This window comes from Larimichthys crocea, chromosome II, assembly GCF_000972845.2.
Source record: "Larimichthys crocea isolate SSNF chromosome II, L_crocea_2.0, whole genome shotgun sequence".
Taxonomy (NCBI): domain Eukaryota; kingdom Metazoa; phylum Chordata; class Actinopteri; family Sciaenidae; genus Larimichthys; species Larimichthys crocea.
In genome coordinates, this window is record NC_040012.1 from 3,916,489 (window position 1) to 3,935,339 (window position 18,851).

The window sequence follows — 18,851 nt, forward strand, 5'->3', positions numbered from 1 at the left end:
CACTTTCTTTGATAATGATACTGCTTTCTACTTGTTTTTCCAGATGTTGTGGGGCTAAAACAATTCAGATATATAGTGGTAAGAAAGCATATTTTTAGAAACCACCACTAAAGTCAGAGATTCAGTGTTCTGCATCTTTTCTCTCCAGTGACAAGTCACATGACTCCGCAGGCTTAAAACTGACTCATGCCCTTTGCTGTCATCCTCCCTGACAGTCGTCATCACTGACTGCAGACCACCTACCGCGACGAAATGTTTCAAAGATGACGCAGAAATACAAAGCGGAGGTCAAGAGCGGCGGCTTAGTCGAGGAAAAGGTTGGAATATGCAGCCATGAGCAGCTCGGAGCTGATGAATATTCACACATACTGTATAAAACCAAACATCTGTCCACAGAACTCAAATGCAAACCTATAAGTTTAGCTTTTCAAACATCTGGAGCGTCTGCTGCTGCTTGAATTTTCTCATTTTCTCATACTCGGCTTGTTTTTTTGTCTGGACTGCAGATCTCACGCTCTCAAAGTTTACGTGTTAGATGTGACCACTGAGGCTTGGCGGACCAGACCTGCTTGTTCCTCTGCTGTAATATCTAATCCAGCAAACAGTAAACTCGACACAATCTCTGATTGTGGCCAGCAGCCACCGATGTACGTCGCAGCTGAACCAAGCCTCGGCAAGAAAAACACACGAGGAGAGAAGCTGATAAGACTCCTGACTGACGGGAGATTCATTTGTGACGAGAGAAATTAAGAGCCAACAGAAATTCAGATTATGATGAACTGGCACTCACTGACAATGACGAGCTAAAACTAGATCTTTGATAATAAGAACTATGACGATGTTTTGTTTGCGCTGATAAGACTGGACTAAAAGTCGTTGCCTCAAGCGGAGTTCAAGTATCTCTGGGACGAGTGATGCCGATGATGTACCGGACCGTTGTAGGGAAGAGGGAACTGAGCTGGAAGGTGAAGCTCTTGGGTTTTCAGTCCATCTAACCCTCACCTACAGTCCTGAGCTTTGGGTAGTGACCGAAAGAATGAGATCGCGGATACAAGCAGCCGAAATGAGCTTCATCCGCCGGGTGGCTGGGTTCAGCTTTAGAGATAGGGTGAGGAGCTCGGAGTAGAGCTGCTGCTCCTTTACATAGAAAGGAGTCAGCTGAGATGGTTGGAGGTGTTCGGGCATCCACCTGGGAGGAGACCCAGAAGCAGACTCTGGCCCATCTAGCCTGGGAACGCCTCGGGATCCTCCAGGAGGAGCTGGTATGAGCTGCTGGGGAGAAGGACCTGCTAAAAACCAGAGACAGCCGACTATACGTGACGCTCTCCAATGTAATTGTTGCGAAACACTCTCTGGCCTGCTGAGCACGCATGTGAGGAAATTGTTTGTGGTTTGGAGTCCACATGGACTGAAGGAATGAAGGTCATCGGCATTCAGTCAGTGTGGGTCGTGCGTTTTACCTCAGATGAAACTTTTCGGGCATGAAATCTTTGAATTGGTTGGACCAGCCGTCCAGGAGTCCTGCATCAGGGCTATGTAGCTGTTGTCTTCACACACACACACACACACACACACACACACACACAGCTCTCAGACAATTGTGGGAATGAAGCCTGTAAAATGTCTTCACACTAAAAGGGAGGAAAAAAGACGAGAGAGGAGTGAAGTGAAGAAGTGGAGCCACTAAAAGCAGCTTCTGACACAGATAAAGACCCAAACTGTGTTTCCATCCAGCTCCTCCACATTAAAATGTAAATAAACGTCAGGCCTTGCTGGCTGCTGTCGGACACCAGTGAGTTTTTCCACAAACTATCACCGTGAGGAAAATCGCTGTGGTGGAAAAGGAAACGATTTACAGTTTGGAGGAAGTAGAAGAAGAAGAATTAGCATGAGCAGAAAGAGCTGCCACCTCTGAGGACATCATAGTCCCGCCTCCTGAATTTGACGGACAGGTAACCCACGGTGATGAACAGCACAGAGCCCTCAGCTCGTCACTCATCTTTATTAGTGTCCTTTGCTGTGATGAAAGCAACCAAGGGGACAATAAAGTTTGATGGAAGAGCGCTGCCGTCCTGGACGTTCGTCTTCTTTGTTCTTTTTTCCCTGGACTGAGCTGAACCTCAGTCCAAACAAAGACTAAACAGACTAAACATTTCTGTGCTGGACAGAAACAAACGCCGTCACATCAGTTTGTCTTTGATTAATTAGTCGCCGTAACAGTTCAGGAGTTTGCTCTGTGCTTCCTGTGTGTGCAACACCTCGTGATCCTCAACACGGGACGGCGTCTTACTTCTTTAGACCGAGTCTAACGTTCAGACATCACCCACAGGTTTCTGAAGAGACATTTTGAAGGTCGTCCGCCTCCCGCTTAATCAAAAAAATATATATTCATAGTTTATTTCTGCTGTGAAGTTGGACATTTGGACATGGGGACCTATGGAGACTGACTCACTTCTGGAGCCAGCCTCAAGTGGACGTTAGAGGAACTGCAGTTTTTGGTCAAAAACGATAAATTTGCTGAAATGTCCAGAGAAACATAGACGTTTCTTCAGTCTTTCAGTTCTTCTTTGTCAATTGGATCAGTTTGGAAACATATAACCTTTTCTTTCTTTCTTTCTTTCTTTCTTTCTTTCTTTCTTTCTTTAACAACATTTCATTGACTTTATTCCAGCATGTAGTGAAACGTCAGTTTTACGTAACCTGGAGGACTAAAAGCTCACATTTCATTTAATCTGCATGTTTTGATGCTTTCTGACCACCAAACTAAAAATCACTGCTTCCTTGCTGACATCGGTAGCCTGAGGTGAAGCCGGTTTGTTTGTGTGTGTGTGTGTGTGTGTGTGTGTGTGTGTGTGTGTGTGTGTGTGTGTGTGTGTGTGTGTGTGTGTGTGTCAGCCCCCGGGCTGTTGCAGTAAGTGGAGGTGTTGCCTTTAGTCATCTTTCCTGTTATGTTTGACAAAAACACCTCCTCTGTTACCTGCAGGTTCAGAGTTCAGAGCTCGGATCGTTTGGGTTTTGTCTGAGCACGTTCTCCACGAATTTAGGAGAAACTGGATTTGTAATGGACAGGAGAGGAAGTATTTCAAACGCTGTTGATCCAATTATCGGCAAAATAACGGAGAGAGTTGAGACATAGTGAGACGCTGCTAATAGTCTGATTGAAGTCTATACACGACTGTTTTCTCGATCTGCCACCTCCACAGTTAAAGCAACCGTGTGTAGAAATTGGTATTTTTGCGGTTTAGTGCCCCCTGAATTCAGACTCAGTCATAAATTTGAACATTATGATATATGATATAAAACTAGGGAGTCAGTCAACAAACATCAATCAAACGTCACTTTAAATGTAATATGCTGCAGTTTCTCGCTGTCCCTGTAACCTCACTGATTCTTTATTATCATATTTTTCCTAAACTAGCTGCAGGGAAATGCAGAAGTTACTATTTAATCAGACTTTGAAGCGGTTTAATCCAGCTGGAAACGACAGGAACACGCTGATGTTTACATGTTCAGACCACGGCTTATGTTTCTTTAATAGAAACACACACGGTCAGTGTTAATATTCAAAAACATGCAGGATGGTTTGTTCTTTGTCCAGCGCTGTTTGCCAGAGTCTCTGCAGGATTCATGTGGCTCACACACCATTAGTCATATGCTCACACACACACACACACACACACACACACACACACACACACACACACACACACACACTCATAAAGAGGCAGTGTTGGCTGGTTGGTTTAAGCAGCTTATCTCGACTCTGTATTCACCTGTCGACTGTCGCTCTCAGCTTGAAATACTTCCCTCCACCACGTACCTCTAAGAATATTACAAACGAATTATGGACAAACAAATCAAATAAATTTTGCTGTAAAATAAATTAAACTGGATTCTGATCGCAGCCGCTTTGCCGTGTTGTTTTGGTGTTTTGGGTGTTGTTGTTGAACGGTTTATATATCGCCAGAATATTTCACATAGCGTGAAACATATAATAAATATACAAGTCTGACTCTTTAAGAGTCTGATGTCTCTTATCAATGCCATTGTAATTTCAGAGCCAGTTTTTGTATTTTGGTTGTTGCAAGATCATGAAATCCCATTTTTCATTGGTTCACCAAGAAGCCGAGTTATTGCCCTTTTTCTCTTTCTAATAATTTCTAATAATTATTTGTCCCTATTATCTAGATTCTTTAATATATGAAAGACTCAGTATGCAGTCTGCCCTTATTTGTCCACATTGTCTCCAGCATTGGTTCTGATGTCCAGTTTCTTTTGATTTGATTTTTTTAGGTTATGAAAAACCTCGCACAGGTTTTCCTGAATCACCTGCATTTGTTGAAAGTGCTCAAAAGTTTCCAACCATCCTTCTTAGATGGTTTTCCCCAGCCCTGACAAATCAAATAAATTTTGCTGTAAAATAAATTAAACTGGATTCTGATTGCAGCCACTTTGCCGTGTTGTTTTGGGTGTTGTTGTTGGACGGTTTATATATATTTCACATAGCGTGAAACATAAAATATACAAGCCTGACTCTTTGAATATTTCCTCTGCAGGTTGACGGACGACATCCAACCTGTAACTTCCTGTTGGAGGTGGAGCGAGACCAGGCGGAGTGTCTGAGGAGGCTGAGAGAGGAGGAGGAGGCCGCCGGCAGCCATGCAGGTCACGATCACTCATTGAAACACAGTTAGACACTCTGCAGCAACTTCACAACCCGGAAACATGAAAACCATGTATAGATATGAGCATCCTGGACGTGAGCAGCTTTAGCATTACGCTTTAATCTGTTCTGCTTCTACAAAAAATAAAAAAAAAAACAGCTTCCACTCCTGAAAACCTGTCACCTGTGTGATGTAACGAGAATGCACTGCAACTAAATCACACCTGGATTTAAAACTCACCTGCCCAGATTAAATCTCATGTTAAAAAGTGAGATTATTCTTCTCCTTCATAAGGGACACTTAATGCTGCCTTCAGGCAGACGATACAGAGCCATTGGTGCAAGGACGAATAGATTCAAACACAGTTTTTATCCAAATGCAATAGTCACTGTGAATGCTGCCAAAAATGATGTGCACAATGTTTTAATGTTTTACGTTATGGGTGTATGCTCCTTTAAGCATATTTAGTATTTATTTTGATTTTAGCATATGTTTCATTTGATTTATTTTAGTACATTTTAATGTCGCAGGTATCTTTATTCTTATTTATTCTAGTTATTTTAACACTTACTAGTCACTTTAACGCTAGAATTTTATTTATGTTGCACTGACTAACTAGAAGCACTTTCAATCTCGTTGTACCTGTGACAATGACAATAAACATCTATTCTATTCTCTCTGACCACATTTAAACAAAACACACACTTCCTGTGTGTGTTTTAGAAACAGCTCATTCTTAATGTTGTGTTTTGTTTTGGTTCTGTTGAATCAGGGATAAACTGAATAATTCATGTGACTTTTGTAGGAATGTGTTTGTGTTTGTTTGTATGAATACTGTGTATTTTTACAGGTCATATTCCTTAACAACAAGAACAAACACGACAAATGACTTATTCTGTGCAGCTTGAACATTTTCTGGTCTTTAAACACCAAACTGGTATTTTATGCAAAGAGTGTCATCCCGCTGTAAAAATATGGACAGCTGTACACTTACTCACTTACTCATGATCAGAGCCAGGCTAGCTGTTTCCCTCCGTTTCCAGTCTTTATGCTAAGCTAGGATAAATGCATCCTGACTCTGCTCTGTGCTGAACACATCTTCTCGTTTCACTCACTGGAAAGGAAGGAAATAAATGCCTTCCCCCGAAAAAACTGGAACTGCTTCTTAAATAAATTCTCTCTCAAACGCCGTGTCCTTCTTCAGGACGATCCTAATTACCTCTGAACATTCAGCCGTCTGACATTCATGGCTCAGAAAATACAGAAAAGCGTCACCGATGAAGTTATTGGTAAGTCAAATACAAAGAAACTGGAACTGCATGAAAACAGAAAAAACTCTTTCTAAAAAATAATGAGGCTGAAGTATGAAATCATCCACGTAATTATAAAGTTGTCTTTTTTCATCACTGTTAACTTTGGAGCAGTCGGGGAAAAAAAAAGTTCTAATTATTTAAACGTCAAACTGAGAAAATCTTCAAATCGTCACAGTCAGATCTGTAAGTGGTGCTGACAGTGTTTACAGCTCACCGATAATTAAAGCTTTATTATGATGTGTTCATATAACAGTACACTCACTTAATATAGCAACACGTTCAGCAGATTACAGACAAAAACAACCAGACAAAAATAATACTAAAATGTTTCAGACAGTGTGAAGCTAATGCCGCATGAAGGGAGGCTGCTCTGTGCAATTTAACTAATTTAGATTTATTTATTTTATCAAATAAAATTAAAAAACCTTATGTTTTATCAGTGCCATTGTAATTTCAGAGCCAGTTTTTGTATTTTGGTTGTTGCAAGATCATGAAATCACATTTTTCCATTGGTTCACTAAGAAGCCGAGTTATTGCCCTTTTACTCTAATAATTTCTAATATTTATTTGTCCCTATTATCTAGATTGTTTGATATATGAAAGACTCAGTATGCAGTCTGCCCTTATTTGTCCACATTGTCTCCAGCATTGGTTCTGATGTCCAGTTTCTTTTGATTTGATTTTTTTAAGGTTATGAAAAACCTCGCACAGGTTTTCCTGAATCACCTGCATTTGTTGAAAGTGCTCGAAAGTTTCCGACCATTCCTCTCAGATGGTTTTCCCCAGCCCTGACCAGTATTTTGAATGTGAACACGTGAGGTCGTGGTGAATTTTTATCTGGTCTTTTATTTAAAATGACTGTGGCGACATGTTAAACACCACAAGCTGTTTTTTACTGTTAACGTTGGCAGGAGTTTTAAAAGCGCACTGACCACAGAGGGATCATGAGATAAGTCCAATTTGCATAAACCATGGTGACATGGTTTGCATCTGTGAGTACTGCACAGCTTTATGTTAAGTGTGTGGCTCATCCGGCGCCGGTCCCAGTGATTCAAACCGCATTTCCTCGTTTACAGCCATGATCATACAGGGCGACACGCCTTATTCAAAACACGCTTCCAGTGACAGGGTTGATTATTGGCAAACTTTCCCCATGAGGCATCGGCTCAGATCATTCTCACACGAGTCATTCTTGGAACAGTTTGATGGCTGTTTTTTTGTTTTTTGGCCAAAGAGGCGGCGAAGCGGTTTAACTGAACCCATCTACAAAGCCTCCAATGGTTTGTCTGTGGGTTAGAAGTACTTTAAGAGATAAAGTTGTTGTCATAGTTTTGGGCACAGCAGTCAACACTTAGTAATCTAATTAAACAATTATAGGAACCTAAATTAATCTGTTTGGGACTACAGACATGAATGTTTCTTTTCAACTGCAGTTTAATAATAACACAACAAAACAAAAAGATAATTCTGGACTGAAGAACGTGACGTTACCACTAATGACTCTTCAGATAACGAACAAACAAACGTTCAGAAGTTTTGAAATGAAACTTGTTGTGCTGAAGATGAAACGTGCTGCTGCTCTTTCCCTCATGTGGAAAGACTCTTATATATCTGATGTAACCCACTTCTTTCATAATTATCCCAGCGCTGAAATAAGACCAACTGTCAGCGTTACTTATTATATGATCCAATTAGTTTGAGTTTGAACCGAGAAAGTTTCCCCTTTACTTCCTTGAAGTTTTCCTCTGCATACCCACCTATCAAATAAGTCTCTGCATGTTTAATCCATGATTGGTGGCCTTTTTCTCGGAAGTGAAAGTCCAGTGAAAAACAATTTCGTTCTGTTCTTCTCTTTATCTGCCACAGACTCCAGACTGAAGCCTAAAATCACTGTTGTGTTTGCCAGAGTGTCCCCGCAGTGTTAACGAGCTTGGCTTTCCTCTCCAGCTCTGGACGCCGACTCGCTCCTGCTGTGTTAATTAAAGCTCAGTGACACGAAGTTGAGCAAAATAATAACATGGCTCAAATTCTCTGCGGGGGGCCAGTTTTTATTTCAGAGTTATTTGATCCAATTGGTCGAGCAGTGAGGCTCTCGGGACTTCGGCCCCAGTGGGAATCGAAAGGTCCAATTCCAATCTGGCCCCTACACCCTCCCAGAGAGTCACTCACAGCTGTGAAGGACCTCTTTAAACACGAGGACAAGCTCTGGACACCCTCGCTTTTCTTCCATGAAAAAACAGTAACATCCGTCAGTATGGTGTCCAATTAATGTCTTTCTAACAGCAATGTTCACATTCAATAACTCCTGTTTCTTAGAGACCTGTATCAGGGGCACTTGACCATCAAGGTTCAGCTGCCGTCACTCAGTCCTCTTTGGTCTCTTCTCCTCTGTCATTTTGTCCATAGAAGCTGCTGAGCTTGGTTACATTGCCTGCTTGCCTGGCTCCAGTTCTGGCATGACACTGGCTCTGCTCCCCCGTAGCATTCCCTTGTAAACCTCTTCTTCTTCTTCCCGGTGGTCCAAAACGCCTGTGATACAAACACTAACACTCCCTCAGGGCTCTGAGCTCACAGAAATCACAGAGAGTTGACATCAGAGGGAAAACCAGAAAACATTTCCTCCATAAAATATGATCCAGTTTCACCAGAATCAGTGAAATAGTTGCTGCTGTGTGACTTAGCCCAACAATGTCACGATCCCTCACTGGCTTCCCACCACTGAACGCAGCCATTTGTGTTTGTTGGAAGTGCCGAGGACCGAAGTTCATCTTCAATCAAATCTTGGATCTTGAACATGAATAAAAATTGAATATTTTCCTGCAGAACATTTGATGCATCGAAAAGAAAGCTTCGGTCTTCGGTTGAAGAAGGTCGCTGGATACAGAACGTGTCAAAGAAGTCAGTTGGTTTAACTAACTGTGTGGCCACCGTGCTCAGTCAGCCGGCACGTTATACTGCGTGAAGCAGAGGGAGAGGATTTCCCTCCAGATGTGTGTGCTGCTGTGCATTTGGTTTGCCGTTTGCTTTAAGGCGGCGCTCTGATGTTTCTTCTTGAGTGTTTCGGTTGAAGTGCACGGAAAAAGGACGGATCACTTAGCGGGTAGATGGAGTTTTCTTCATGCACTGATGAGTTCAGACTTGTGTTGGAGCAATTTTCCCCCCAAAGACATCTGTCCTCTCGCTGTCTCCTCTTTTGTCCTCTCTTAGTTAGTTCCTCTCTTTCATCGCTTCTTGCACTTTCACTTCCAGCCTTTTTTACTCGTCCGCTCTTCGTCTTACCGTCATCCATCCGTCTACCATCTTTTGTTGGTTTTCCATCATAACCCACCCTCTTCTCTGAAGAGCATTTCCACTTGCTCTTCTTCTGTCGTCTAAAAAAACTTTTCAAAAAAAGGTCTGATGGATTGAATTCAGCATTTTCTCTGTTCAGGCAGGTTAAGACAACAATACATTTAGAAGTACTTCAACAAAGTCTGGACGACTTCAAGCCAGACAGCAAATCAACCTTTGTCTTCAGTCTCTTATTTCTGATGCTCGACTGCAGAAGAAGACAGAAGAAGAAAGAAATGGCATGAAAGCATCACAGAAGGAGAAAATACAAAGAAAGGAAGGAAAGAGGAATAAAATCAGAATAAATTTGTCAAAATGAGGCGACAAGAGTCTGAAAACAGGAACGGGTACAGGGTTGGACGTGGTTGATGGATTGGAGAGGAATATTCTGAAAACTCCACATACCATGGGTGACGTTTGGTTGGTTCACACTTTTAAATAATCCCAAATATAAATATGGATCATGAAAGTAATATTTTATTTTATGATATTACTGAGGCTGAGGATTATTGAGGTGGTTATTCCAGGAACATTGACATGATATTTGTAACATTAAAAACCTTTGGATTACGTTTGTACGTGCAGGAACGAACCAAGATAAGGCCTGTAAATAAAAGTAGTGAAAAAGGAGAAAAACTAAGAATATATACATTTAAAAAATGAGGTTTGAAGGGTTAAAACAGTGTCTGTGATCACAGACAGCAGGATGCAGCAGACTGAGGATCTGATGGAGTAAACGCGACGTGTCTGTTCCACCATCTGATGCAGTTTTGTGACTCGGAGGAAGACGAAGATGAGATTCATCTGTTTTCATGTAGTTTTGGGGTTTTCTCGCCGTGGATGGAGATCACAAAGTTTGATCTGAACAGCTCAGCAACACAGAGTGTGTCTGTCAGCAGGCGTGCATCCTGACAAAAACAATCCTCCGCTCTGGATAATGAAGTCGTCAGCATGAAGATTTGAACTGTGTGCAGTTCTCACCCAGTTTGTACGAAACAGTACAGGAACCAACATGGAAGCAGATATTTAACAAGTTGACACCAATAGGTTTCTTGTTATTGCATTTTTCCCTCTTCCCCTCAGGTCGACGGTGACATTTTACCAAGCGTGCCGTCTCCACTCGCCTCGTTGACTGTTCAGTTTGCCATTAGCACTTTTGCAGCCATTAAGGCTCACGCTGAAGAGCTGGGAGCTATTCTGGGAGACATTGTGTTTGTTTTCTTTCTGGACAGAGGGCGGGCCGCTCCTCCCTTATATATCATGTTCTGCTACTGGCTAAACTGGACATATGTATGTCTCATGTGCAGCTTAGGAAAGGTTGTGTCACTTTAAATATCTGTTCAGATGAATCTTCACGACTCGTTCCCATTTTTCAGAGTCATAACAGTCGAACCTGAATATCCGATCTGCTACAAACGTTCACTGAGAACATCGCAATTTGTTCCCCACCAAAATATTCGATCCTCCGCTCGGGTAATTTCAAAGCAAACTATGTGTTTGAGAAGCTCTCAGACTTATGTAATGCTGCATCCATCCATCCTTTTTCCATAATCCTTACCTGAGCTGACCCCAGCTGGCATTGAGCAAGAGACGGGTTGCAAGAGACAAACAACGCAATGAACCTGGGAGAACATGCAAAGTCCACACAGAAAGCTAATGAAGTAAAACACTTTATTTCATTTCATATTTCATATTTATACTTTATTTCTGAAAAAGACAAAAAACTAAAACTTCAAAACTCCATATTGAAAGTAATCAGAGTGTGTACCTCCACCAAAGTGTAAAATAAACTTACATTAATAAGAGTAAAAGTTTTTAATTTGATCCGGATCTGCACCAAAGCACAAACAGTGAAACAAAGTCCTGACGTTACGTCGCTGTTCATTAGAAAATGTTTAAAAAAAAAACGTCCGTCCTTCTTCTTGGAGAAATAATAATTGGAGTATTCCTCGTGTGGGCCAAGAAATTTTCACATTTCATTAAATTTCTGTCAGCTGTTAACAAATTGGATGAAATCTTTAAAAATAGAAAACTCTTATAACAGAATCTGATTAAATTTCATGTGGACTACCTGAGTCTGTGGCGCTGTTAGTGGTCCATCCCCTCTGAGACCTTTTGTGGTGATATAACAAGTTAATCCCACTTCTGCCTTTGCTAATGGGCATATATATAGACATGCATGTAGGTGTTTATATGTATGACTGAACAGGTTATTACATTTTGTACGGTTAAGGTAAAGAACAAGCACAAGGATACTGAAGCAGACATCATGTTCCTGTGACTAATGCTGTTGTTGATCTGGAGAGGACACTCTCTCCTCTCTTCTCTTCTCTTCTCTTTGTGAATATGTTCTCATGAAGGCACACTTGGTTTTCACAGAGTCGGGATGCAGAGGAGCATGGGACAGCATAGCATGCTGGGAGCGAGCAGAGATCGGAGAGATCGTCACCATCCCCTGTCCGCGAGTTCTCAAGACTGTGTTTGGCAGAAATGGTAGGTTATGTGTTCATTATTCACACTTAATTACTGTGGATCTTTCAGTTGTATGACATGGTCTTCATTCACTGGTTTCTTAACTGATGTTTCCAAAGTCAAGATCAAACTTTGAACCTCAACTTTTAAGCCAACGTAAAGTTAAAATGAAAGCACCTGCTGATGAAGATCATGTGGCACAGCCAAAAGCTCCAGAAGAGCTGGAGAATACACCTTGCTGTGAGATTGCAGTTATCGCAGTTCTTGCAGGTTACATCACATTATTACAATTTGACGATAAAACTTCAGCTGAAAAGACGATCCTGATTCACGTTGCAGTGAGTTTATACTTTCTGTCCTCTTTCCACTCTTCACCCTCAGTCATCGCTCGTCTGTGTGAATGAGCAGTCGATTCCCGTCATCCACTTCCACCTAGTGACCAGATGGCAGTTTGGGTTTTCCACTCTGAGACGTTCTCTGATGGTTAAACTTCATGCAAAGCACCCTGCGGCTTGTTTCAGAGCTCGTAGAGGCTTCCCTGTCTGGGACGGATCCAAACCTCCCCTGAAGTTACATCTTACAGAAATGTAAACACTCATTATGTCAGATGAACATGTAGCAGCAGCGGGAATCTGACCACCAGGCAACACGAGGAAAACAAGAAAAACAACATTTGTATGTTTTTTTCAATACATAGCATTTTGAAGTTGCCTCCAACTCTTTATCTTACTTTGTGCTTTACTTTATTTAGCTGTAGTATATTTTCTCCTCTTTAACATCAAAAGCCATGAAATGTGATACGGTTTGTAGTACTGCCAATCCCGCTCAGAACCAGCAGTCAGGCCTCGCAGCTCTGTGCAACAGGTCTTCATACCTGAATGACAAAGCGGGTTGTTTGTTTGATCCATGTGACTGTTGCAAACTGATGTGCCACAGGTGTGATCGTTGACTTTAAGATTAAGGCGAGATTGTGGCAATGCAACGAAACCGACGTTGATGATTTTTGGACGTTTGAACAGATGAGTGCTGTCACAATGGTCGAAGATGTACTCATTAAAAACAAAATGTACTTAAGTGAAAGTATTCTTTCTGCAGAACAATTGGCTCTGCGGTTGATATATTATGTATTAGATTGTTAACACTGATGCAACAACGTGTAAGAAGCATTTTAACTGTTGTAGCTGGTCGACGTGCAGTTAGGTTATCCAGTGGTTCCCATCTTGGGGGCCGTTTAAATGGGAAATGTCTCTTTGGTGGAACTCATAGACATCTGAAATGTGTGAAGGGACCCAAAGTAGAGGAACTACTGCTTTAATCTAACAGCATGTTGTGTTTTTTAAAGATTATCATTAATGTTAGTGTAAGTTATGAACTGTTAGTTATTGTAGTGCAGTAGAAAGTACATGTTCTTCTTAAAGTAGCTTTAAAAGAAATACTGTACATGTCACTTTCTAACACAGCCTAAAACTGTCTCCATGTTCAAGCCTTTAGCTGTTAGTACACGTGAGCCACATGTCAGATGTAGTTGTGTTCTTTCCATTGCAGTACTAGATGTTTATTCATGTCAGAATATGAACAGAAAGATAGAAACATGTTTGAACTTTTCAGACTGATGAAAGAAATCCGGTCGAGTTACAGAACCCAAAAAAAAAGGTGCAACTTCAGATCTCTGCAGTTCAACAGGTGGCGGATCAGTAATAGAAAGAACAAAGTCTCAAGCATGATTTATTACAAAACACTGCATGAATACTCCAAGGCAGCATGTCATCATTACTTCACATGAACACATGATCACATGAATAGTTTCTACTGAAGGTATGTGGCACATGGAAGAAGTTATTTTGGACATTCGAGGTTCTGGAAGTAAAATTTCTGTTGATTTCCTTCATAGAAGATAAAATTTTAATCATGAACATGAAACTGGTTGAGTCATCAGTTCAGCAGATGAACAACGTTGGTAGAAAATGTTTCTTTGACATCGATGTTGCAGACTGAAGGAAAACTGCGACTCCCAAGGTGCATCCTAAAATTCATGCAATCACTCGTCTTCAAAAATGTTTCTAGCATTTACATTTCCTAAAACTTTGCCACCCCGTGCTGTAGAAGGCTTAAAGAAAATTAAAAATGCACCACACAAACTCAGACTTCTTCTTCGTTTCCCTGCACTGCTTCCATTGGGAGGATAAACACGGCTCAGCAGCATCGACCACAGCTTTAGTGTCACCACTTGTTCATTGGCTCACCTACATATAAATCACTGTTACCCATTAAAAAGTCCTCTGAGCTTCAGCTGTGTTTACCCGGTTTGTTAACAGGGCAGTGAAGCAGAAGTGTGGTGGCTTTACTTCCAGTCATTGAGCGAGAGACTCTCCATGGTTTTCACAGTGCATTCTGGGAATTTTCCAAGGGAGATGAACTTCCAGTGCACTGCGGCGCTTCTGGCATCGAGTCACCCAGAAACTGTCTCATTAACATGCAGTGTGACATATAATATCACAACTTTTAATTCAGAAAATTATTTGGCTTGAAACCCAAAGGGGCTTTTTGTGAGGTAATGAGGAATCAAACAGACTTAGGCATGTGTCACTGGGTTTTGATGGTCGCAATTATTTCATTTATTAGTTTATCTGTTTGAAGCCCATTAGGCGCGAAATCTCTTTTCAGATTCGATCAGTTACTAGCAGCAGATGGAAATCATAGACAGTGTTTTTTTGACCTAACACGAGTGCAGCTGTGATAAAGTCTGATGATCGATTCATATTCTTGTTTATTTTCTTTCATGATGATTTTAAATAATGAATAATAATGTCTTGGTTGTGTAAAATGGCATACTATACTACAAGATATAAATAAAAACTAACTTTCATAAGAAAGACACGTTTAATGGACCTCAACATAAGCTCCAAGATCATTCTTAAACCATAGAAACTGCACAAACAAGGTCCATTTATAGCTGCCCTGGAGCTTTCGACCATGTCACATGGTCTTCATTCATTCGTTGTTTTCATAGCTGCTGTTTCAAAGTCCAAGAATGAATTCTGAGTCTCAGCTTTTAAGCAAATCCTGAAGGTGCTCTATCAATGACAAAATGCACCTGTCGATGAAGAACACCTACTAAATGGACCAAAACCAAAAAGTTTGAGAACCTTTGTTTTCCTCTGATCTTCGGTCATGTGTTCTCATCCAGTGGAGCCTGTTTTCATCCTTTGACGTCACAGATGCATAAAGACGTTAGACTAACAGCTGCTGTGTGGGCGAGAAGTGTGTGGACTTAATTTGCTGTGTCTCTTCTTCTTCTTGCCCACAGGTAACATTAGCAGGAACTGCACGTCAGCAGGATGGTCGGACGTTTTCCCAAACATCACCAGCGTGTGCGGGTCGGACACGAGCCAGGACAAGGTGCAGTCTCCTGCCACTCTGTCTGTATTTGCTGTAAATGTCAGAGCGACGTTTCAGCTAAACTCTGATGAATTCTCACTGTGCAGCGCAGGAAAGGAGCCGCGATATTACACGGGCCATTAGCGGGCCTATAATTGACGAAGCCTGCAGGGTCAGATGTTAATTAACACCGGTTAGTGGTGAAGGACTGCTTGTTTAAAAGGTCAATATGTCCAACAACGGCTTAATACATGTTTAAATTTGTCAGCGCCCGTGTGCTTCCCCTCCTTGTTTTTGGCATCATTGAATTAAAGCGACACTCTTGAAACACCGTCAGCTTTCACTCTTGTTGGAGCAAATTTGGTGTTTTAATTTTGTTTCCTGTATAATAACAACAGGCGTGTTAACCAGGCAGGACGTTTTCAGATCTGCACCTCCAAATGAAACACTTCTTAAGCATTGTTGCTGAGACTTTAAATCCTGGTAACAGGTTGGTAATGTTGACATCTTTGTCTCTTAAAAAACATGTTTATATATTAATATTTTCAGACGTAGCATTGGTGGTTTCACCTGTCTGTTAAAGCAAGGTGAGTTAGATTTCTGTTCTCTGGTGGATTTTAAAACTTACTTTGCAGTTGAAGTTTTAATTAATGTCACTGTGCGATGCTCAGCTCTTCTTTTCACATTTAACATGCACGAGCGCTGAATGACAGGGCGTTAAGCCGGGACACTTGTTTTAATTTCTGCTGGTTGTAAAAAAAAGCCTTAAGCTGAATATTCATTTATTCATCCATGGTAATGATTAAAAATTAAAACCACAGGGAGAAACTAGTACTGTTGTTTTTTAATCTTTTCTGCCCCAGTTGGGGAAAATAGTTTCTAAAAATCTGTCACAGTGTTTCATCGCTTATCAAACTGATTTCTATATTTTCTTTGTGCATGAGAGATTTATTAAAGTGTCCTAAGAAGAAGGTAACGGATTGACATTTCTCTGTCGTTACACGTTGATCTGCTGGCATCAAATTCAGATTTACTCCATGTTGAAAGTGTGCCAGAAATATGATCACGTCTAGTACGTAGGCTTTTTATTCAGGCATGACACCAACAGCAGTAGGCTGGATTACGATGATTAAGATGATTAAATTATTAAAATAATAGCTACATAACATAATGCATGAAACAAACTTTTGGTTTCACTCTCCTGGGTGAACGTCCTATGATTGTTTGACCCATTGTTTGACATCTGGGTAATCATTGGTGTGGTGATTTACAGGCTGAAAGACATTCATGATACATATAACTGTTATAACTTAATATGGCATTTTAATGACCAGTCTATACAGTCGTCCCTCACTATAACACGGTTCACTTTTCGCGGACTCGCTGTTTCGCGGATTTTTTTTGTGTAATTTTGCATGCTTTTTTTACGGTGTAATGTACAGTATGAATGCGTATTGTGTTCTGCGTCCTGATTAACTAAGGGAGTACTGTACAAAATGCGTGTAAAAAGGTGTATAAAAGTGTGTGGTTAGGGGTTTTACGGCCTTAAAACATGTATAATAATTGTAAAACTTACTTCGCGGATTTCGTTTATTGCAGGTTATTTTTAGGTCCCGCGATAAACGAGGGACCACTGTAATACAATAAAAAATAGTCATCTACTGTATGTGCTGCAAAAAACAGCTCAGGCATTGTGAAACCATGATAATGACAATCAAAGTTTGCACGTTTCTTCTGCTGCAATTCCTCCTGCAGTTCGAGGAAAAGCAGAAGAAGCATTTGTGAGGAAGATGTTTGGCCTCCACGGTGATAATTGCCTCTCCTGTCGTCTTTCAGTGCTGAGGTTCAGTTTGGGTCACGACTGGTCTTGTTCTGAATCACCCATTGTGCTTGTTAAATTAACTCCCACATCTCTCTTCTCCGTTTCTGCCACTCTGTCTTCGGTTTCTTTAAATCTTTCTGTCTTTCTCATCTTCATTTGCTTTTTTTTCTTGTTTCTGCCGTGTCCAAGCCTCAGCAGGTGTTTCACTCCAAAACATCCTGAACAATATTCCACGTCTGTCAGATCAAAGTGGTCCACCTTCAGCGGTTGCGGGACAAAGAAAGACGAGATGCATTTATTTCTTGCAGACTGCTCGCGTATTACAGCAATACTTCAATATCTGCGTGAGAGGATTCAAAGGCGCAAGAATCATAAAATTCTGTCCAAACATGATGGAGTTGAGCTTTTATAATTCAGACAAGAAAGAGAGAAATGACAAACCTTCTCGGGGCAAATCTACAGCTCTCTAAATAAACAGTGGCAGCTCGCTACTGTAACTTCAGTTGGACAGACGTCATGGTTTTCCTTTGTAAAGTGGATTAGTTGACTTGAAATCAAAAGAAGCTTCATACCATCGAGGGGTGTAAACGTTCCTTTTCATTTTCTGCTTTGTATCGAACGTTAAAAAATGCCGTCTTTCATGTGGGAGCTGGAGAAAAGAGTTGTCGGCAATGACATTTTCTATGAGAACTGGAAAATGTGAGTTTATGCCACCACACACGAAAGAAAATATCACTGAAAAGAAACTAAGCAACTCAAAAATTAACAGTAATGTGAATGTACTGTGTTAATAAACCAAAACTTTACTCTTACATAATAGCTGACTGTTCAAGGCATCTTGCATCTTCATTTTTTTTTGTTTGCTTGTTTCAACATTCTGCTTCCAAAACTGAAGAACTCACTACACAAACAACAAGCAGTAAAACTTCATTTCATATGCAGGCAGAAATTCTTTTTATGTATTATTCTGGTTGCATGTTGTTGCATCTTTGCGTCTAATCGGGGCTGTAGTCTGTGTTGACAAAATGTTGATGATTAGTCACCCCCTCCAACACTTCTTGTTCCTTTCGCTTTGGATGTTGGAGCTTCACTTAGGATGCAAAGTTTTCACATTCGTCTCTGTTCTCCCCTTATATCTCAGATTTTGGAGCCAGTCATGACTAATAACGATATTTATGCTAATTATGAAACATTTATTGTAATGAAGAAGGCCGAACAGAGAGAGTAATTAATCGCTGTGTCTAAAAAATGTTGAGTGCAACCTTCAAAGATTTCTGTCAGGCCTTTTATGTGAATTTTTTTTTTATTCAGACACAAGAGCAACATTTAAAATTTACTTTTAGAGAAGTGTTGGAGGGAAAAAGGAGGGACAGTGATTTATAAGACTGTAACATGATTCATGTTGGATTAACTCTAACATTACCATAACCAATTAATGCCTAAACCTAACCTTAATAACCAGGAAACTCATTAGGACCGGGCTTTCCCCATTAGGACAACCGGTCCCGACAAGGTCTGTCTGTTTACAAGGTCCTCGATATGTAACAATAACAGACACACACACACACACACACGGCTGGACCATTTAAATTAAATGCAAAATTCACACACAGCTCACCGTCTATCACATTTGAGTTTTTTTATGAGGTGAGGGAATCAAACAAATCACATTTTCTACGGAAGCAAGATGACAAAGCTCACACACACACACACACACACACACACGGAGGGGATATATTGGCAGATTTCTATCTCTCAGGAAATGATCTGTTCCTTCAGCTCTTCATGCCAAGAAGTTTTTGTCAAAAACAAAACACTTTCTCTCTCTTTGTGCTCCAACACTTACAGTGTAATGAGCCTCGGATCTAATGC

At 40.9% G+C, this 18,851-nt stretch overlaps 1 protein-coding gene across 1 annotated transcript in view; it reads left to right on the plus strand.

The window, feature by feature from the left end:
- Positions 1-18,851, plus strand: part of vipr2 (vasoactive intestinal peptide receptor 2) — a 42,584-nt gene that overhangs the window by 12,008 nt on the left and 11,725 nt on the right. Inside the window, exons 2-4 of the mRNA XM_027291010.1 lie at positions 4,557-4,660; positions 11,682-11,800; positions 15,087-15,178. Of these exons, the coding sequence (XP_027146811.1) occupies positions 4,557-4,660; positions 11,682-11,800; positions 15,087-15,178 (315 nt within the window). The remainder of the gene's footprint in view (positions 1-4,556; positions 4,661-11,681; positions 11,801-15,086; positions 15,179-18,851) is intronic.